Raw genomic sequence first — 23023 nt, forward strand, 5'->3', positions numbered from 1 at the left:
TCTGCACAGAGTGCTGACCTCAACCTGATGGAGCACCTTAGGGATGAATTGGAGTGAAAACTGCGAGACAGGAATTCTCGTCCAACATCAGTGTCTGACCTCACAAATGCACTTCTGGAAGAATGATCAAACATTCCCATAGACTAAGACTGGGATGCCTTTAAAGTTCATGTGCATGTAAAGGCAGGCATCCCAATACTTTTGACAATATAGTATACTTGTGTTCCCCTGTGACCCAGAATCAGCCGACAGTGGGCGAAACCTTGGCGTCACAGAGCCGCTCTGGGCTGCTTGAGTGACAGCTCCTGGGCTGCTTGAGTGACAGCTCGCTCCAGTTCTCAGTGCGCAGCCGAGAGCCAAAACCACCAGTCCAGCATTCCAGTGAGTGCTGGAGGGACAGAGCAGAGAGTGGTGACTGGCAGTCACTGCTCTTAGCTCCTAGGTGGCCAAGAATTAGTAAATCCTGATCACATCACCACCTATGCTGCAGCATGGAGGTTACATAGTTAGTAAGGTTGAATAAAGACACCAGTCCATCCAGTTCAACCTGAGTGAGTGTCTACAATTGTCCCTATCCGGGTACATTGCACACTCACATTGGTCCCTACCCTCAAGGAGCCCACAATCCAAGGTCCCCATTCATATACTAGGGCAATTTTGGACAGAAGCCAATTAACCTACCTGCATGTCTTTGGAGTGTGGGAGGAAACCAGAGTACCTGGAAGACACCCATGCAGGCACAGGGAGAACATGCAAACTCCAAGCAGGCAGTGTCGTGGTTGGGATTCGAACCAGCGACCCTTTTTACTGCTAGGCGAGCGTTCTAACCACTACACCACTGTGCCGCCCTAATGGAACACCTTGAGCATGTGTGTGTTTTTTTTTTTCTTTATAATCCCATACTCCTCCTTTTAGACATTGTCAGAAGATATTTTATACATGTACTGAATGTCAGCAACTTCAACATCCTAAATATTTTTGTTTCAGGTGATGCAAAACTCAGCACAGGTCAAATATACATACAGAATAAGTGTAGAAACTCCCTTCCCAAGCCTCAAATTCATACTCCTACCCTACAGAATTTGATTAATGATTGCACCTACACAATCATTGAATGTGGGCAACAGGACACATAAAATTAACCGTTCTCACCTTCCTCCAACAATTTCACACTCCTTGTTCGCTTCAGACTGCCCAGTGGCTTATACTTCATTACAGAGCGTTCTGAATATGAACTACAAAGTGGCTTCAAGCTGGAAAGAGAGATAACCCATAATAAAATGTTATTATCTAATAATTTAGTGTTGACAATACTTTATCATATTAAGTCAAACAGACACATTCAGAATGTTTGAGATTTAACAAATTCCTATCTGGGGCAATTTGTTTATCTGCTTGAGGGAGCAAGTAACACATTCCCTATTTTTACTGACCATAAAAATTTGAAACATCTCCGTACTGCCAGACGTCTAAAGCCTTGTCAGGCCAGGTGGGCCTTGTTTTTCTCACGATTTACATTCCATATAACCTACAGACCAGGCTCTAAAAATGAGAAACCTGACGCCTTGTCACGTATGTTTCCAGAAGAGAAGGAAATTACCCAACCTGATACCATCCTTTCTCCACAAAATTTTCTGTTACTGCAAGGAGATTTGGTGTCACAGCTTAAACAAGCTTCGAGGGAGTAGGGGGCCACCGTAGGACTTCCAGTTGCAAGAACAAAGAGTTTTTGTACCTTCAAGTTTTCGCCAGTCAACCTTAAATCTATGCCACGACCACCCCTTTCAGGGCATTTTGGGATCCGTAAGACTTTGGAGCGGTTACAACGATCCTTCTGGTGGCCCGGCCTGAAACTTGATTGTCAGAAGTATGTGAGGAGTTGGGCGATTTGCATCCGGAGCAAAAGGAGACAAGACCAAAGCTTGGGGTTTGTTAAGGCCCTTGCCCATTCCTAGCAAGCCCTGGGAGATGATTAACATGGACTTCATTGTCGAGCTCCCATCTTCTGAAAGTTTTACCACTATTTTTACGATAGCCGAATGGCACATTTTATACCAATAATTGGAACAGCATCTGCTTCACAAGCATTTATCAAGGAGATAGTACGGTTACATGGGGTTCCTCGGAGTATAACTTCTGACCAAGGAGTGCAGTTTACATCCAAATTTTGGAAAGAACTTTGTAAAGCACTTAAAATTGAGTCATGGTTATCTTCGGCATATTACCCCCAGACGAATGGTCAGACAGAGCGTACAAATTCCGCTAGCAGAATTCGCTTACAATGATTCTGTCCACTCAGCCACAGGTCAAACGCCATTCTTCGCAAACTTCGGATTCAACCCCCTCTTTTTTGCCTGATGCGGTCTTTAATTCTGCTGTTCCAGCAGTCCAGGAGCGACTGTTTCTACAAACCAACAATAAAATTCAGCAGGAAGCTATTACCAAGGCCCAACGGGACAACAAAAAATTATTTGATAGAAAGAAGGGGTGATCTGGATCTTAAACCCGGTGACAGAGTTTGATTATGAACTATTAATCTGAAAATGGCTTGTCCTTCCAAAAAACTGGCTCCCAAGTACATTGGCCCATTTGCTCTAAAGAGAAAACTAAATCCAACAGCTTATGAACTTTTGCTTCCAGAAAAGTATAAGATTCATCCGGTTTTTCCATGTATCTTTACTATAGCCTACTATACCAGATCCCTTTCCTGGCCATAATCCTGGCCCTCCAGCACCTGTTACAGTGGACGACGAAGAAGAGTATGAAATTGAGGCCATTATTGATTGTAGGAAGAGGTGTGGCCATATTCAGTATTTGATCAAAAGGGTACAGTCCTGAGGAGAGCTCTTGGGAACCAGACGACAATGTCCATGCTCCAAGGCTAGTAAGGAAGTTTTTTCAAACCCATCCTGCAAAGATGTCTCTGATGGGCATCCGGAGGCCGGAACCGGAACTCCACCACTAAAAGTCAATGCGGATACCTGCTCATGCTCGTACACATTGCACACATGCTCATATTCATAAGCAAAAGGACCAACATAATGCCCGCAATTCCAGTTCATTGCGCATGGGTATGTGCATGTGCGCAGATTGGTGCGCGAACAAGTGTGCATATGCATACACGTGCTTGCGCATGCACACACCAATTAGAACTTGGCACCCAGTGACCTATTTAAACTGCTCTGTCACTGCAAAAAAGTGCTGGATGATCTTCAGCTCCTTCCTGACAAACCCCAAAGTCCTGATCCGTTGCCCTGTTTGTTCGTGTATGACCCAGCTCAACTTTGGACTTCCCCTCTGCTTGCTCCTTTACTCTGTTACCTGGTATCCTGACTTCGGCCCGTTTATTGGACTTGATCGGCCTGCTGACTTGGTACCACATTGCCCAGCTGTTACCCCACCTTGGCCTGCTCTCTCGACTTGCTTTTGCCTGCTGATTTGGTACTCTGCTGCCTGGCTGTTGCTGACTACTGCTCTTCTCCTGGTTTTGCTCCTGTCCACACTCTGGTGCCCAGCTGCTTCTACTTCCTGCTCCAGGGACCGTGACTGCCAGCTCTACCCACCTTTAGAGGAGACATCACCAGCCAGCTACCCGGCACTTGTGCCACTCCTTGCCTTTACACTTGCTGCAGGTACGTGATAGGAGGCAAGGCAAATGTCACATTTTAAAGCAATGGTGAACATTGAGACCTAAAAATAAGCTTAGGCAACAGAGGGTATGTTTGAAATTTGGTTTACGTGATATGAGGGGATGAGAGACACCACACACACTACTAACTCAACAGGTGAAAATAAATTTGAATGGCTTCAGCATTGAGCTCCTCCTGGGCCCAAAGGGGCACCGGTTGATGTAGTGGTGGTGGTTCCTCTCATCCCCTTATACTTCTCTGCTTTCTGGGTAAAGCATAAAAGACAGCCTGCACCCTTATATTTCTGGAAGACACTAAATCTACTAAAGCACCTTGAGCGGCACTAAAAGTGGAATTGGTTTACATGATATGTTTTATTTAAAGAAAACCAATGAAAGAATATGGAGCTGCAATGCTAACCGCTCTCCTTCTAAATTTCATGCTGAACCAGTGTCTTCAATGCTTTCTGAAGTACTGACCTTGAAAAGTATCCAGAACAGAAGTTCTGACTTCAGACTGAATTTCTAATTTGCATACCTCTTATAAGCGACAGAAAAGTAACCAATGCAATTAGTATTTTTAGAACGGGTAAGCAACAACAGCCTCTGTACTTCTTTTACTACAGGTTCCCTATAGTAGATGTATTATTTAGATTATTATGATACCATTATGCTTCCTGCTGTAAAGTTCCAGTTTTGAATAATGCTGCATTATCACGGTCTAAAAGGTAGTCTGTGTTTACCTATACAGGGAGGTGGACATTTAAAGGAGATAAAAGGCACTGCTCCAGCTTATATCCCCTTTACAAGTAACACACACAGTTTTACACTTTTCACTGGCATATTAAAAGGCAAAAAAAGCTTTTACTCACATTTCTTCCACATATGCAACTGTTCTTCCGACAGGAATCACATTTGGATATGCTTTTGTTGGCTGAATATAACTGAGAAAATCTTTAATCTAAATAAAAAGAACAAAGCATGATTAAAATTTACAAAAAATAAATAAAATAAACAAAAACACACTTTTTTATCTGGAAAAGAAAGGCAGAGACAGACAAGCACTGACAAAAGCGATTTGGTTTAAAGATGTTTGCTATACACCAATGCTGACAATGTCAGAGTATAGAGGCAACCGTTGGACAGTAGTAGAACATACCTCGCTGTACGATGAGTGGAAAGAAAAGCACGCCCGGTATGAGCTGTCGCTGGTTCTAAAGGAGAAGAGAAATAGGAATTGGGACTACTGACTTCAATTCACTTAAAGCTAAAAACAAAAAAGCAAAAACAGGCTTGCAATGATTTTAGGGCATGAGGGTTTATTTACTAAAGGCAAAAAGACTCAATTTTGCAAAGTGCAGTTCCTCCAGATCTTAGTAAATGAGGTAAAGCTTCACTTTGAAAAAAGTGCTTAATCACATGCAAGGAAAAAAAAATAAAAATAAAATGACAATCAGAATTTTTGCTTGCACATGATTGGATGATGGAAATCAGCAGATCTTGTGCACATTTACTACGCTCTGGAGTAACTGCTCTTGCAAAGTGCATTTGTCTTTAGTAAACCAACCCCTCAATTAATATTTTTAAATCTTGATATGTCTTGTCAACAGTTGCCTGATTAATATCATGGGAATAAAAAGTATTATTCAGGATTTACAGTGCATCCGGAAAGTATTCACAGCGCTTCACTTTCTCTACATTTGGTTATGTTACAGCCTTATTTCACAAGAGATTAAATTCATTATTTCCCTAAAAATTCTACAAAACAATACCCCATAATGACTACATGAAAAAAGTTTGTTTGAAATCTTAAAAAATTTATAAAAAATAAATATATATATATATATATATATATATATATATATATATATATATATATATATATATATATATATATATATATATATATATATATATAAATAATCCCACATACATAAGTATTCACAGCCTTTGCCATGACACTCAAATATTGAGCTCAGGTGCATCCTGTTTCCACTGATCATTCTTGAGATGTTTTTACAACTTGATTGGAGTCCACCTGTGGTAAAATTAGTTGATTGGACATAATTTGAAAAGGCACACACCTGTCTATATAAGGTCCCACAGTTAACAGTGCATGTCAGAGCACAAAACAAGCCATGAAGTCTAAGGAATTGTCTATATACCTCCGAGACAGGATTGTATTGAGGCACAGATCTGGGGAAGGGTACAGAAAATTTTCTGCAGCATTGAAGATCCCAATGAGCACAGCGGCCTCCATCATCTGTAAATGGAAGAAGTTTGGAAACACCAGGACTCTTCCTAGAGCGGGATACCTGGCCAAACTGAGCGATCGGGGGAGAAGAGCATTAGTCAGGGAGGTGACCAAGAACCCGATGGTCACTCTGACAGAGCTCCACCCTCTCTCTGTGGAGAGAAGAGAACCTTCCAGAAGACAACCATCTCTGCAGCACTCCACCAATCAGGCCTGTATGGTAGAGTGGCCATACGGAAGCCCAATGCTCAGTATAAAAAAGGCACATGACAGCCCGCCTGGAGTTTGCCAAAAGGCACCTTAAGGACTCTTAGATCACGAGAAACAAAAATTCTCTGGTTTGATGAAACAAAGATTGAACTCTTTGGCCTGAATGGCAAGCATGTCTGGAGGAAACCAGGCACCGCTTATCACCTGGCCAATACCATCCCTACAGTAAAGCATGGTGGTGGCAGCATGCTGTGGGGATGTTTTTCAGCGGCAGGAACTGTGAGACTAGTCAGGATTGAGGGAAAGATGAATGCAACAATATACAGAGTCATCCTTGACGAAAACCTGTTCCAGAGCACTCTGGACCTCAGACAGGGCGAAGGTTCATCTTCCAACAGGACAACAACCCTAAGCACACAGCCAAGATACCAAAGGAGTGGCTACGGGACAACTCTGTGAATGTCCTTGAGTGCCACAGCCAGAGCCCCGACTTGAACCCAATTTAACATCTCTGGAGAGATCTGAAAATGGCTGTGTACCGACGCTCCCCATCCAACCCAATGGAGCTTGAGAGGTCTTGCGAAGAATTGGAGAAACTGACCAAAAATAGGTGTGCCAAGCTTGTAGCATACTCAAAAAGACTTGAGGCTGTAATTGGTGCCAAAAGGTGCTTCAAAGTAGTATTGAGCAAAGGCTGTGAGTACTTATGTACATGGGATTTTTTTTTTTTCGTTTTTTTTTTTTTTTTTTTTAAATAAAGTTGCAAAGATTAGAAACAAACTTCTTACACGTTGTCATTATGGAGCATTGTTTGTAGAATTTTGAGGAAAATAATGAATTTAATCCATTTTGGAACAAGGTTGTAATATAACAAAATGTGGGAAAAGTGAAGCGCTGTGAATACTTTCCAGATGCACTGTATATAGCGCTTTACAAAATAAGGAAGATGCTACAGTTGCAATTCAACAGATGAGGGTTAGGAGGGCCCTTCTCATGAGAGCATGTGCTCTAAAGGAAGAGGCAAGTGATAAAAAAAAAAAAAAAAAAAAAAGTATAAAATTCAGTTGTTAGGTAAAGGTGGGATAGGCTTCCGTAAAGAAATACGATTTCAAGCATCAGCTGAAGTGCAAAGTAGGAGATGGCCTGATGAATTAGGGCAAGAGGTTCCAGAGGAAGGGAGAAGGTCTGGAGAAATCCTAGAGACGAGCATGGGAGGAGGTGACAACGGGACTAGAGAGCAGGAGGTTTTGGGAAGAGCGAAGAGAATGGTTTGGTTGGTATTTTGAGATGAGGCTTGGGGCAGAGTTGTGTATGGCTTTGTATGTTGTTGTGGTTAATATTTTACATTTTATGGGTTGGGTGAGCAGAAGCCAGTGGAGGGGATTGGCTGAGAAGGTTGGCAGTTGAGCAGCTAGACAGATGTGGAGGAGTCTGGCAGCAACATTCATGACAGATCTATTTGTAGCTGCTGACTTAATTTTTTTTCTTAAGGGAAATTCCTCTTTAATAAATACCGCAATAACAAATTGATACGCATGCTAATATTTATTTATTTATTTACAATCATTTTAAAAGGCCCTAAATGAAGATCATTATTTTTTAGGGTTGACAGTGCAGCACTATTTCCTTCTGCGGTGCAAAAAGAACTATAGCAGACTCCTTCATCCACACTAAACAGCGCACATGGACGAATTACCTCTATTGGTTATTGTATTTTGACAGCTGGCACCCACATCACAATGCCCAAACAGTGGCTGCAACTGGTTGGCTGCAGTCAGTGTTTGGTCTACAATTTTCTGCCCAGATCCTTCAATCATTAGATCAAAGTTGTTGAGCTGGGTGGAGTTTACTAATCAATTTTCATTTTATTCAGCAGAAAACAGAAAAAATGCGTTCTATGTATGGCAAGCTTTTTAAAAAGGTTTAGGTCAAGCCAATAACTTTTCCTTTTAAAATTTTTGGATAGAGTGGGAAAGGGAAATATATATTCTATACTTATCATAAAATCATTAAAAGGGACATTGGAAATATAGAATTTTTTAAAAAAAGTCCGTTTATACTGTCAACTTCAGGGAGGTTGGCAAAAAATAAATAAAAAAATTAAGCAAGCCCATGTATAACCCCTACATTTTGTGAGCAAGCATTACAAAAGCAAACAACACAGGAGGGGTGAGACCTGTGTCCCTCAATGGACTTCATGAAAAATTACTTTTGGCAAGTACAACAACCTACAGAACTTGTAGAAGTTCTAAAACCGTTGTGATGTCTAAAAGCAGCCCAACTAATGGTGAGCAAAAGCCACTAAGATCCAAGAAAGTGGAGACAATACTGCAGCAGTATACAAAAGGAATGAATTCCTAAAAGTAGGCTAGATGAAAAAGGGCCAACCAATTTTGATCTGGTGTTTCTAATCAGGGCAGATAGCACCACTGAGGGGAAGAAAAAGCTACCAGAAGGATCCATGGGTCCTAATCAGCGAATGGAGGCCCAACCAACCAGCCACAAAAAACAGCACACCAATTAAACAAGAGAAAGAGAAAAAAAAAAAAAAAACTAGACCAACAGCTAAGGTGGGCAACAAAATATATATTTACTAAGCCAAGAGTAAGTTAGCCAGAGTGCACTTAGAGCCTCTGCAAGCAGCAGGCGCCAGCATTGCAAGTAAGGGAAACCAGCAGTGAAGCCTTCAGGTCATGCTGCACTTTCTGAATGATCCCGCCGTCTTCTGGGACACACAAAAGGTGGAAAGAAGAGGGTCTGGATATGTTGTAGATCGCCATGTGGTCATCTTACCCTGAAGTGGGAGCAGGTACCTGTCAAAACCAGGTACCCCCCCCCCCCCCAAAAAAAAAGTGCCCAATGTGGCAGTGGAGGGGAGGGTGCAAGGGTTTTGGTTCCTTCTGGGTGAGAAATCATGTGCGACATGTTGCACCATGTAGCAGAAGGCAAGGCTTCATTTACTCACAAATCCAAGCAGCAGGTGGCTGGAGGTGACCAAGTCATTGAAGGCAGGCAGTGGAACTAGACCAGAGGCACGATCATCTCCGTACTTCGGAAGCAAAAGCAGAAGGATAGCGCTCCCTCTAGGCTTTTTCTAGGCTGAATGGAAGCAAAAGATGTACAGACTATGTGCACACAACAGTAGATGTTGTCAGTGCTCCGTTTCCCCAGCTTTAACCATTACCGCATTTAAAATGGTGGTGGTAGGAATGTTAAAATAGCACCCAATGATTTCAATTGTGAGTTAGCACCCACTGCTTCAGCATGCCAGCCTTTTTCTTACTATGTGAGTGATCACACCATAGCGACTTGTCTTAAATGAAGATACTGGAAAAAATAAAATCTATGATGTACCAAGAATCTTTATTGAAATAAAAAAATAAAAAATAAAAATAGCAAAAGCCAACAGGGGTACTAATCCTTACCCACTCAATCTGAAAAAAAATAAAAAATAAAGTTTTGACCTGACGTAAATCTTAACTATCACCCTAGCCTTCATATTTAACATGTAACCTATCCCTTATACCCCTAGATCCTAATATTAATCCCCTTGCCCCAATATTGAACTCCTCTGGCACTTTAAAGTCAGACAATTTAACAGTACCTACAGTGCTCCTACCCCTTGACATTTTCAACATTTTGTCACGTTACAACCAAAAACATAAATTTATTTTACGCGATAGACCAACACAAAGTGCCACATAATTGTTAAGTGGAAGGAAAATTATAAATGTTTGTCTTTTTTTTTTTTTTTACAAATAAATATCTGAAAAGTGTGATGTACATTTGTATTCCGGCCTCCTGGATCAATACTTTGTAGAACCACTTTTTGTTGCAATTGGAGCTGCAGACCTTTTTGGGGATGTCTCTACCATATTTCGACATCTAGAGTGACCTTTTTGCCCATTCTTTGCAAAATAGCTCAATCTCTGTCAGATTGGATGGAGAGCATCTGAACAGCAATTTCAAGTCTTGTCACAGATTCTCAATTGGATTTAGCTCTGGACTTTGACTTGGCCATTCTAACACATGAATATGCTTTGGCGTAAATCATTCTATTGTAGCTCTGGCTGTAAGTTTTGGGTCGTTGTCATGCTGGAAGGTGAACCTCTGTCCCATTCTCAAGTTATTTGCAGACTCTAACAGGTTTTCTTCTAAGATTGCTCTGTATTTGGCTCCATCCATCTTTCCATCAACTCTGACCAGCTTCTCTGTCCCTGCTGTAGAAAAGCATCCCCACAATATGATGCTGTCACCACCATGTTTCACGGTGGGGATGCTGTGTTCTGAATGACGTGCAGTGTTAGTTTTCCGCCACACAAAGTATTTTGCTTTTAGGCCAAAAAGTTCAATTTTGGTCTCATCTAACCAGAGCACCTTCTTCCACGTGTTTGTTGTGTCCCCCACACGGCTTCTCCCAAAGTGCAAACGGGACTTCTTATGGCTTTCTTTCAACAATAGCTTTCTTCTTGCCACTCTTCCATAAAGGTCATATTTGTGGAGTGCATGACTAATAGTCCTGTGGATAGATTCTCCCACCTGAGCTGTGGATCTTTGCAGCTCCTCCAGAGTTACCATGGGCCTCTTGGCTGCTTCTCTGATTAATGGTCTCCTTGCCAGGGAAATGTCAGTTTAGGTGGACGGCCATGTCTTGGTAGGTTTGCAGTTGTGCCATACTCTTTCCATTTTTGGATGATAGATTGAACAGTGCTCTGTGAGATGTTCAAAGCTTGGGATATTTCTACATAGCCTAACCCCGCTTTAAACATATCCACAACTTTATTGGTGACCTGTCTGGTGTGTTCCCTGGCCTTCATGATGCTGTTTGTTCACTACGGTTCTCTAGCAAACCTCTGAGGGCCCCAAAGAACAGCTGTATTTATACTGAGATTAAAATTATACACAGATGGACTCTATTGACTAATCAGGTGACTTCTGAAGGCATAAGGGTTCCACTAGGTTTTAGTTAGGGGTATCAGAGTAAAAGGGGCTGAATACAAATACATGCCACACTTTTCAAATATTTATTTCTAAAAAAAACTTTGAAAACCATTAATCATTTTCCTTCCAATTCACAATTATGTGCCAATTTGTGTTGGTCTATCACATAAAACCCCAATAAAATACATTCACGTTTTTGGTTGTAACATGACAGAATGTGGAAAATTTCAAGGGATATGAATACTTTTTCAAGGCACTGTATCTACCCTGACATTCAATGCCATCAATGGTATTAGGAAAGACACACAGAATCCACCTCCACATTTTTGACACACTGGCTATTATAATGGTCGACATTGGGAAAATAACTTTGTAAATGCCAGTTATTATATATTCTTATTTATTCTATATGCTGTTTATAAAATGTTATGTTCTAATACGATGTCTGTACAGGCTGTTAATTCATTTTTTTCACCGAATGGAAGAATGGCATACATTTAAGTATAGCTTAGTAAGCATATGGTTACTATTATTAATATTAGAGTGATTTATACAGCACTAAACATACTGTACATTCACATCAGTCCCTGCCCTGATTGAGCTTACAATCTATGGTCCCCATCTCACAAGCATACATACATTACATGAACATCTATATTGTATAGCTATATGTTTAGTACAGCTACACATAAACACAAAATTACACAAACAGTCATTAACTGAAGATTTACCAGAACGAATCTTCCCAGTGTTATACTACATTTTTCTACAGATACATAAAATAAGATAAGGAATGTCATTACACACACCTTGCAATCACACTGGTTTTTCTTGTCCTCTCACCAAACCACATCGTTGACGGTTTAATGCTAATAACTCGTAAAGGGACTCCATCATTTGAAAACATTCCACAAGGCAGCCTGTTACCTCGCAGGAATTCCTCATTCTTATTTAAAAGAGAGAAGAAAAAATAAAATAAAATAAAATAAACACACAACAGGTTTCTTTAAACAGACATATTAAAATATAATATAATATAATATAAAATATTAAAATGTATCTGTATTATGACTCTGCATCGTTCAAAAGTGAGCAGTGGGTTAATTGGGGTTCAATGGCAGTGTTTCTTCCTTTAAATGTGACAAATGTGGAATTTTCTAGACTAGAGAACCTGACAGTTATGGCGAAAACCTCTGGCTTCAAAGTTTTCAGGGTCACAGACCTGCAACAAATATGCATTTCAGGAAAGCTGGAGGGTAGTCAGAAGCCCCTATCTGCATACATGTTCCAGATCACAGTGCAATGAACTGAAGCCAAGCAGCCGGGAAATTAGCATTTTTTAGAAAGAGTCAACAATGGCAGCGCCTCTGTTCTCTAGTGATAGGTTTATATTAAGGTTGTACATCTGAATATGAAAGTAGTAGTGTTACTTTCCTTTTTTTTTTTTTTTTTTTTTACAAATGTACAGGCAAATCAAAAATGCAGATGCATCAACATTCTACAACTCCACATATTCTCAAATATGCACGTTCCAAAAACTAAACTAATATATATATATATATATATATATTTATTTATTTATTTATATTATACATTTAGCTGTAAGCATAGTTTTTAAAACATTTACAATGAAGAAAAAAAAAAAATAAATAAGCTATTGTCTCAAACATTTGGTTTCATTAATGGGTAGGCAACCTCGGCCCCAGCTGTGGTGAAACTACAAGTCCCATGAGACATTGTAAGACCCGACAATCACAGGCATGATGGCATTTGTAGTTTCAACACAACTGGAGTGCCGAGGTTGCCTACCCCTGCCTTACATTCTGACAAGTAAATAAGAGTCCTAACTTTGCTAAAAAAAAATAATAATAATACTATCATATTTTGATTAGTTTGCGCAAAAGTTATAGCATCTACAAACTATAGTGACTTATAGAAGGCCTGCGATATTGCGGCGGACATTCAGACACTGACTGACACCTTTTGGGAACCAGTGACATGGAGAGTGATCAGTGCTAAAAATATGCATCGTCACTGTACTAATGACACTGGCTGGGAGGGGGTTAAACATCTAGGGCAATCAAAGCGTTAAATGTGTGCCTAGCCAGTGTTTTGGTGTACTGTGTTAGGTGCTTTTACTAGAAGAAGTAATGGATTTTATTCCCTGTTTTGCAGGGAAAGAAAATCTATTACTTCCCTGCTGACAGGACAGGGTTCTGCCTTGCTTACATAATAGGCAGGACAAATCACAGGGTGCAGGCAGTAATCCACACCTGGTGATCAACATCTGCTGTGTTTATTCACAACACAGCCAGGTCACCAGCAGCAAGCACCCCCTTCCCGGAAGTGTCAGATCACGTATTAGGTACGTGATCTGGCGCAGCCGAGCCGTATATCTATGTTATACATTTGGCAAACGGTTAATAAATATTTTGGTCATGCACTAGGCGCTTGCGCCCCCCTGTTTGTGTTTCCATCGATAGACGAACCCCTTGATAATGTGCTGGAGCACGAAACGCGTCAGTAGGGACCTACATGCCAACAATGTCGCCACCACCTCCTCATGGCAGGAGCAGTGGCATAACTTTTTTTGGCCTAATTTGTATTATGCTGCAGCTGGTATGTCAGCTTTTTAAATAAAATACTACACTGTATGAGCATTTTTGGGCTCCCAAGAGTAAGCTTATTTATCTAGAGCTTTTTCTATAGTGGACCACCATTCTACTGATGCACCATGATGTGATGTCTCACTACTTCAGAGTAACGGTGTAGAGGCGTATTACTATTATCTGATGAGTACATAGATTGGTGGAGGAAAATCCTTTCTGGGCTCATCTGGTAGCGTTTACATCTTTTTTTTTTTTTTCACTTTCTGGTAAGCACATAGACTTACCATATATTTTAGTCGAAGATTTCATTGAAGATGTCGTTAAATCATGGACACACATGATGGGACTTCACTTTTATAAAGGTTTAATGTTGATTCACCTTATACAGGAAACGTTGCACACTATTTGCTATTTTTGGAATGTTTGAAGGTTGTATGTGTAACCTTTATGTGTTAGCTGCTAGATAACTAGTCAGAGCTCTCTTTTTGGACTTTAGACTCTTATGGGTGTTTTGGATGCTTCCTCCGACCCCGAAAATCCTCACCGAACCATTCATCATTACAGAAAACATTAGTGACCTAGGAGCCAGTGGGAGAAACAATCGCAGCAAAATGCACTTCCAACACACCCATGATGTGTGCAATGCTGAATAGTCTTCAACTGTCATAGGTCCTAAGGACACTAAATGATGCCGCCCCAACAACCCCACTCCAGGAATTAGGCATCAAGTATTAGGTCTTCTTATCAGAGGGGAGGGAGCAGGTTTTACAATTTTTTTAAGGAGACAGAGCAGGTACATACAATATGAGGTAAAAAAACAATTACCAATGGATGCCGACAGGCATGAATCTGTGTCCTGCAATCGGTTGTCACATGGCAAAGGATTTCAGGCATGTTCTTAAACATGTCCAGTTTGTTCACATGCACCTGAAAAAAATAAAAATACATAAAGAATAAGAAGGAAGGATGATGATAGTAATATTATTAAGTAATTAAACACTGACACGCATACACTTCTATACAGGAGCAATACTACACACACATACATATATATTTTATATATACACATACATACATACACACACACACACACACACACACACACACACCCCTCGCTGACTGCCAAGGGTCCCACACCTTTAGCCACTAACTGCCACAGCACCCACTTCCTTGGCCACCGAGAACAACAACAGCTGCACCCTTGCCCATGAACCTACAATGCAACAATGCAACAATGCTCTCGGCCACGCTAACAATGTACTTCTGTCAAAAAATTTGAATGGAATGGGAAATTGGGAAAACATCAAACGAAAATGGACATGTCCAGATGAATATTTTAGTTTGGAAAACCTATATATATATTTTTGTACACATCAATGCAAAAATTCATTGCACTCCGAGATAAGGAAATATTATCTAAAAACAAGCAGCATGTGTACGTTCTCTTTTATCTTGGTGTACTTTGTGTATTTCTCCAGATCTGTTCAGTAATCAAAACGTTGCCTTAGCAGGAGATTCCTGTAATAAAGACCAGTTATTGTTGCTCCCCCTTCTTATCCAGGACGATTGGTCTTGTATCCGCCCCCCTGGTTTCCTGCTTGCAGCCTGTTGTGTCCCTCCCTCAACTCTGCCCAGGTTATATGTAGCACAGTGGTAATGTCACTACTACTTTTTACAAGGCAAGAACGGTGTTTGCAGAGATATTTTAGGGACAAATTGAATTTACAGTATATCCTTTGTGGCTATTGAGGAATATATTTCAATTAATGTTTGTACCCAACAGCTTTAACAACTTGATGACCAGCGACGTACCGGTATGTTGCTGCAAGTGTGATTAAGCGCCATTAACAGTGCGAAACGCATCAGATATCTAGACCTGTGTCTCCGATTGGTGTATGGATTAAGCTTTATTAAATAAAGTCATTATATTGGAGTGCAGCCATCCTATTCTTACTTTTTTGCCATGTTGCTGCAAGTGGTTATACTGCTGTAGGCATCATCCTGGTATTGTTTTTTCAGCCAATGGTAGGCTTTCTTGTAAAGGAAACCCTAGCAGCTAATTCCATCCCACCGGGAGACCTGAGTGATCAAGAGGCGGACCATAAAGCTGAACAGAGACCAGAAGGGCTCCAATCATCTCCATGGTATAGGAAACTATGGAGAATTTCATCACTTACGGTTCCACAATTGTAAGCAAACCATGATGGGTTTGAAAAAGCATCAGGTCATACCAATCTTAGTATGACATGAAGCTTTTAATGGCACAGGAAGGATCTGAGGTCCAATGGAAAAAAAGAAAAGAAAAAAAAAAAGGGGAAGAAGATGTAGCTGTCACGGCTTATTGTCATCACAGGGCATAGATATTTCCCATTTCTCTCCTACTCTCTTTAAAGAAAGTGCTTTTAAGCATTACCAATGCAGTTATAATTTGCCAGGATTTAAATATTAAAATATGGATAAAATAAGAGGAGAGCTCACCTTTGCTCCAAATTCCTCACTCATGTTTGTGAATAAATACTCATATCCATAAGCTGCTTTGCAGTTAAGCCAAACAACATGATGAGGACTCAGTGTTATCCAGCTGTGTACCAACTCCAAAACGCCAGATAAACATTCCTCCTACAGTAAGCAAAAACAAAGCAAAGTAAGCAAAACCAAAATATGTGAAACTACATTACAAAGAAATAAAAAAAAAAATAAATAATAATAATAATAATATTAAAATAGACTTACTCTGCTAGGAATCTGGAAAAATTTAGGATCGCAGAACGTTGTATCCAAATAAACGCTATCAATCTCTTTTACCCTAAAAGAAATATTATATCTATTAACATGAATAATAGTACTAAGGGGCATTTGGTTGGCTGAAAACCAGGCAATTTTTATTCTTTAAATTTCAAATACCCAATTTAGAAATTTGGGTTAAGGTATCCCCGCGCTGTCGTCAAGGGCCTAAACTATTTAAAAGGATAGGTTGCAGCAAACTACCGACAGGGGTATGAACCCTAACCCCCAGATAATAAAAATGAAAATCAAACAGATGGTGTTGCGCTACCTGAACTAGATATAAATATAAAGAGCCTAATACTGGAAGAAATAAAATCTAGCTATAAATCAACTAGCCTATCTTAAATAAAAATTAAGGTGCCTTGTGCTATGAAGGAAAAAAAAAAAAAAAAAAAAAAAAAAAAAAAGGTAAGGGGCCATTTTACCTAGTGTGCAGTGTATACTGGAGACACAGAAATTACAACACGATTGCTGGCACCTGTTTTTCTTTTTGAGAAGCACTGAACAAGTCACTGAGCACCTATTTCAGCTTATATATAGACTGTCTTATATACATATTTAATTTTTTTTTTTATTAAGAAGATTACGGAACTAATTATCACTGGCACTTCATTTAATTTCACTAAAGACTGTATTTTACCAACTTTTTGTAATCATGCACTATGAATTGCACGTTTTAATATAAGACATTTGCACTTTATGGAATATTTTTCCCTTTTACTTAGAGTTACTTATGTTGATATATAAACACATGATTTCTGGAATTTAAGTTTTATAATACACTGGTTACTATCTGTTTTTTTTTTTTGTTTTTTGTTTTTTTTCCTTCATAGCACAAGGCACCTTAATTTTTATTTAAGATAGGCTAGTTGATTTATAGCTAGATTTTATTTCTTCCAGTATTAGGCTCTTTATATTTATATCTAGTTCAGGTAGCGCAACACCATCTGTTTGATTTTCATTCCAATTTAGAAATTACTTTAACTTCCTGTCCCATATTCAAAACAGGAAGTGAGAGGCGATCCCTCCAAAGTGAGAGAAACCCTGTGTGTCACCAGAGTTACCAGAACTGGTGTCCCTACTGAAGATTTAGTGTTCGAGGGTCAACTCAAAATTTGGGTTTTTTGTTTTACTTTTAAACAGGACAACTAGAGAGGGCACAGACAGCAATAAACACCTGAAAGGTGTTCTTCCTCTCCTCTCTATCCAAAACTGAAAAGGAAAACAAAGTTTTGCCTTTAATAACAATTTAAGGGAAAATAGAGCATTTTTTGAGATACGGCACTGCATCGCTTTAACTGACAATTGCGTAGTCGTGCAATGCTGTACAAACAAAAATTGATGTCCCTTTTTCCCACAAAATAGAGCTTTCTTTTGGTGGAATTTGATCACCTCTGTGTTTTTTTATTTCTTGCACTAAAAACAAAAGAAAGACTGAAAATGTTGAAAAAAAAAATTATATATTTATTTTTTTTACTTTCTGCTATAACACATATCCACAAAAAAGATAAAAAAAAAATTAATTTATTCATCGGTTTAGGCCAATATGTATTCTGCTAGATATTTTGGATAAAACACAATAAGCGTATATTTGTTTGCGCAAAAGTTATAGGAGCCTACAAAGTAGGGGATAGATTTAGGGGCTTTTAAAAAAAATTTTATTGTTCTTTTTTTATTGTTCTTACATTGCTGCAGACAAATCTGACCCCAAGTGACACTTTTTGGGGACCAGGGACATTATTACAGTGATCAGTGCAAAAAAAAAAAAATGCACCGATCACGGTATACATGACACTGGCAAGGAAGGGGTTAACACTAGGGGCAATCAAGGGTTTAACTGTGTGCCCTGGGTGTGTTCTGTGTGAGGGATGGGCTTACTGGGACATCACAGAAGTCACTGTTCCTTATCACTAGGAACAGCCCATCTCTGAGTTGTCCCCTGTCAGAACGGGGATCCGCCTTGTTTACATAGGCAGATCCTCGTTTCTGCCTCCTTGCCACGATCATGGGTGGCACACCCACAATACCACATGCACAGACCGACGTACAGGTACGTTGGTTTGCGCAGCCAAGCCACCTTTTCCGCAGTATATATATATATATATATATATATATATATATATATATATATATATATATATATATATATATATATATATATATGTGGAAGGCGGTCAGCAAGTGGTTACTGAAAAAGGGTTTTTCATTGAGTTAATTGGGAACATGCTAGACTGAGGAAGGCTTTGCCATGAAAATGAAGAGGAAGAAAATAAATAAATAAAACTTTATACCCATACACCAAGCATTAACCCATTTGAGCCAGGTGTCTTTGGGGGAATACACACCACTTACCACAAACTGCTGTACAGTACAAAATAATGCATTGCTCAGGTGGCTGAATTCTGTTAATTGCAGTGCAGATCATTAAGTGATTTTTTTTTCTTAAAATGTGGTATTGTATACCGTTAAATTAATATAACAGAATGCATCTAAGAATAATATGACGGAGTGTTTATGAGATGATGTGACCTGATTGTGGCACATTTTTGAACTGTAGACTTACACAGAACATAAATTGGAGCAGGTTGTGGTTATCTTCCAGCAGGCTTTTTTTTTTTTTTTTTTTTTAACAAAATAAAGTTCAAAATACTGATTGGGAGTCCATTATGCTTAGAATTAATTAATTTCTTAGGCCAATTCCTCCCTTACAGCCAGTCCCCTTAGCTAGCCATTTAAAGAGGAAATAAAGGCACTGCCATTTAAAAAAAATAAATAAAATAATGCAACCTGCAAGGCAAAGGCATAAAAGCTCATTATGAATAACTTACCTGAGAACGAAGCCCCGGAAGCAGTCCTCTTCCTTTATCTTCACAGCTGCCATGTATCCGGGTCTGGCTGCTCTGACACTGCGATTCGCCAGAGCCGCGTTGATGTCACTCCCGCACATGTGCACGGGAGCTGACACAAGTGGCATATCACCGTTATCTGCAGCGTGCTCAGTACACCATTGTCATGCAAGCAGCATCTTACACCGCTCCTGCCCATTGAAATGAATGGGCACCGCTGCAGAACCGTCGAGACGTTTTAACCCCTTTTTCTGACGCTAGCAGGGGTTAAACCGACCCTGCTAGTGGTCAAAAACCCCCACAAAAACGATGGTAAAGCGTGGCTAAAAAATATAGCACAAATCAAATAAATTACACTTAAGAATTTTATACAATTATAATTAAAAAAAAAGTAGAATATAGAAAAAGAAGAAAACGTGTGGTTTCACACCTGGCCACTAACCCGTCAGGTAAACAATTTTTTTTTTTTTATATATACTGTTTTTGCTGAATTATAAATTGTATAAAAGTCTTAAGTGTAATTTATTTGATCTGTGCTTTATTCAAGTATTTGTCTTATAGATTATTCCTCCTGAAGAAGCAGTGTGCACCACGAAACTAGTAGAGGAAAAGCCAATCTTTGAGCCAATTGTGAGATACACTTCATCAACAGATATCTTTTGCTTTTAAAATGAATGCTGTATGTTATTTTTATATGTAATAAATAATCCTTTTTATATATCAATCGTGTTGTTGTTGTTTATCAGTACCAAGATAATCCACCACAACCATTGAGGTTGGGAATAAGTGTATGGTCAGCTTCAGCAACTGCCCCACTTCCCCACTCTCATCATTTTTTCCTCGGGGTATAACATGTTATTGTAGCGTCACCCCCTGCATCCACCCCTGATCCTCTTCTGTGATGGGATCTTCTCCCCAAATTCTCTGTTACAATTTAAAAAAAAAAAAAAAAAAAAAAAACGCGACCAGGAGGGGCTCCATTCATTCACAGAATTCTTTGAAGGTTAGAACTACAAGTACATGCTTCCTGGCAGTGTGTAACTGCCTGCCCGTATGAGGTACGAGCAGACAGCTTACACAGACAGTCGGTAGGAGTCCTGCATTGCACCCATGATCTGCTGATCGCAGGTGCAATGCTTTGCAGGTTCGTGAAAGTGTCCTGTAGACAAGTGGTTACAGCCTAACTCAAACTTTTGTGTGGCTTTAAATAGATTACTTGGACCAAGCTGGTCCATTGGATCCATTTGCTTCACTAACAGATGTGCCTGCTGGGAGATCTGTATAAACTTTATGTAGCATCTGCTACATACAGCACACAGTGCTGTGTTTCCCCAGTAAAACTTCCCATCCTAACCCTGGTGTGAAGATCATCCACCCGCCTCCCCATCTCAGCCAGAGGAAGCTGTTTGTGAAGCAAATAGCTACTTTGAACCAGCCTGGTCCAAACAAAATATTTAAAGTCATAAGAGACCTGGGGTTAGGCTTAAATTGTTGAAGCATGCCCATTTTTTTAATTAATTTTTTTGAATAGAGTGGAAAAGGATTAGAACCCCTGTCTTGGTCTCTGTTGCAGATTTTCCCCACACTTTCTGTATGGAAATACTGTTGTCAGCAAGACAGGGGACATTAGCCTGACAGTTCATGCCAAAAGTTATTGGAACACCCAGTAAACTAGCATTTTCAGAAGCAGTTCAACAGTTTGAGCCATCGTTTTTTTTTTTTTTTGTTATAAGTTTTTTTATAAAAATTTATCTATATATGGGAGCCGTTTTGTCTGCTAAAATTATGCATTTTTTACCGTACAGTCCAAAGGACTCTCTCTCCACCCCAAGCCTTGTGCCGGGACAGAAAGAGCAGTAAAAGAAAGGTGAGATCCTCCCTCTGCTCACTTTGTTTTCTCCTCCTATCAGCATGTTCTTTGTCAATGCACTTTCACACAGCATACCTAATCGGCACTCAGCCCTGCCGCTCCCTCTCCTGGTTCAAAATGCTGTTGAACAGGGAATGGCAAAATGCTGACAAAGTCAAATTCTGGTATTTACACTAGCTGCGTTTAAAAAAATAAAAAATAAAATACATTTACTGATTTATATAGAGAGTTGTCATACTTACCAGCTCTCTGCAGCGGTTTTGCAGAGTAGCCCCGATCTTCCTCTTCTCAGGACCCCTGCTGGCGCTCCTGCCCCCCCCCCCCGCCAAGTGCCTGCCCCCAGAGAAAGTAGTTTGCAATGGGGGGCACCTAAGCAGGCTCACTCTCGAACCACAGCTCTGCATGTCTATTCACAGAGCTGTGGTACGCCCCCACCCCCCTCTCTTCCTTAGTTCACTGAGAGCCAATGGCTCCCACTGCTCTCTCAGCCAATGAGGAGGGAGAGGGAGAATCAAAGCTCTCGTGATGGGGCGCAGGTAAGTATTAGGAGGGTTGCTGCACACGGAAGGTTTTGTTACCTAAAAAAACATTCAGACTTTACAAACACTTTAATTTATATAAATATCTGCTGGTAGTTTAGCTTTTGGACTTGCTTCCTTTTTCCTTATAGATAAAAGAATGGTGTTTTATCACACATGCACCAAAATGATCTCTTGCAACAACAAAAAAAAAGTGTGAATAAAAAGATAGACAACATGTTTACAGGAAACGTATCAGCAGTTGTGGTTCCTTCCCAGTCAATTCTACAACACCTTTGGTCATAGTGACTGGTAAACATTACAAAACGGCTCCCACACCATGACACTATATTACTCATCAGCAACCATAGGCCTGAGAGCCTATACACTACATGAACGCATTGGCCGGATTGTTAAACCACATGAGGCATGTATAGAAAAATAAAATGTGCTGTATTCTATGCACCTGTTTCCTGAATGTAAAAGCTCCATACGTGCCACTTCTCCTTTTGCAAGCCTGAAATCTCCAGTATACAACACAGTGCCATTTTGTCCTTGGAACAAAAACCTGAAAGGAATCGTAAAATGTTAGCGCAAAAGTGGAAAAACGGTAACAATTGCTCAATATAAAATGAAAACATCTACTAAAATATTTTAAACATAAATCTGACCTACCATAAAACATTCCTAACAGTGTTGAAATATACTGCAATTACAAATTACTTCTGCTGAAAGGACACTCAAAACCAACACTTTCTCCAGGAACAGGTAAATCCAAGCTACCAACTCCTAAGTAGTAATCATCGACTTAGCAGGACACTCAGCCTGGAAAGGTCTCTGCAACCTCCATAATCATTCAGGAAAGGGAAAAGGAGAGTTCCCCAAAAACCTGCTAAAATACATTAGAACTTTATTAAATACTGGTAAAAAATAACCAAGAAGAGCCAGTGGATTTCAGCCGTCAGGCCTTAATCAGGGCTCAGCCCTGATTAAGGCCTGATGGCTGAAACATGCTGGCTCTTCTTGGCTATTTTTCCACCACTACTTAATAAAGTTCTAATGTAATTTTAGGAGATTTTTGTGGTACTCGCCTTTTCCCTTTCCAAACACTGTTTTCACTTTAGATAGGGTAGGGAATGATTAAAACATCTGCCTTTGGTTTTCCCCCCTCTGCATCCCATTGGGGAGATTTCCTTTTACTTCTTGTCTTGTAGACACAACAGGAAAGAACATAAAAAAAAAAAAAAAAAAATCTAAAGTGAGAAAAATACAATCTCAGACAGTTATCGCCAAGATGAATGTCATCATTGGAAGATTTTTCCTCTAGTCCTGCTCTGTTGACAACCCCAAAGTTGGAATT

General features: G+C 39.8%; 1 protein-coding gene across 2 annotated transcripts in view; it reads right to left on the reverse strand.

The window, feature by feature from the left end:
- The window catches only part of DCLRE1C (DNA cross-link repair 1C), a 42463-nt gene that overhangs the window by 4880 nt on the left and 14560 nt on the right, over positions 1-23023 (reverse strand). For both annotated transcript variants that reach the window (XM_077472983.1, XM_077472984.1), the window contains exons 6-13: positions 22130-22231; positions 16376-16448; positions 16121-16261; positions 14468-14569; positions 11843-11979; positions 4788-4842; positions 4501-4589; positions 1153-1253 (exon numbers count right to left, since the gene is read on the reverse strand). In XM_077472983.1, coding sequence (XP_077329109.1) covers positions 1153-1253; positions 4501-4589; positions 4788-4842; positions 11843-11979; positions 14468-14569; positions 16121-16261; positions 16376-16448; positions 22130-22231 — 800 coding nt within the window. The remainder of the gene's footprint in view (positions 1-1152; positions 1254-4500; positions 4590-4787; positions 4843-11842; positions 11980-14467; positions 14570-16120; positions 16262-16375; positions 16449-22129; positions 22232-23023) is intronic.

The sequence above is a fragment of the Lithobates pipiens genome, unplaced genomic scaffold (genome assembly GCF_037356315.1).
Source record: "Lithobates pipiens isolate NorthernLeopardFrog02 unplaced genomic scaffold, aLitPip1_a1.2 Scaffold_8, whole genome shotgun sequence".
NCBI classification, from domain to species: domain Eukaryota; kingdom Metazoa; phylum Chordata; class Amphibia; order Anura; family Ranidae; genus Lithobates; species Lithobates pipiens.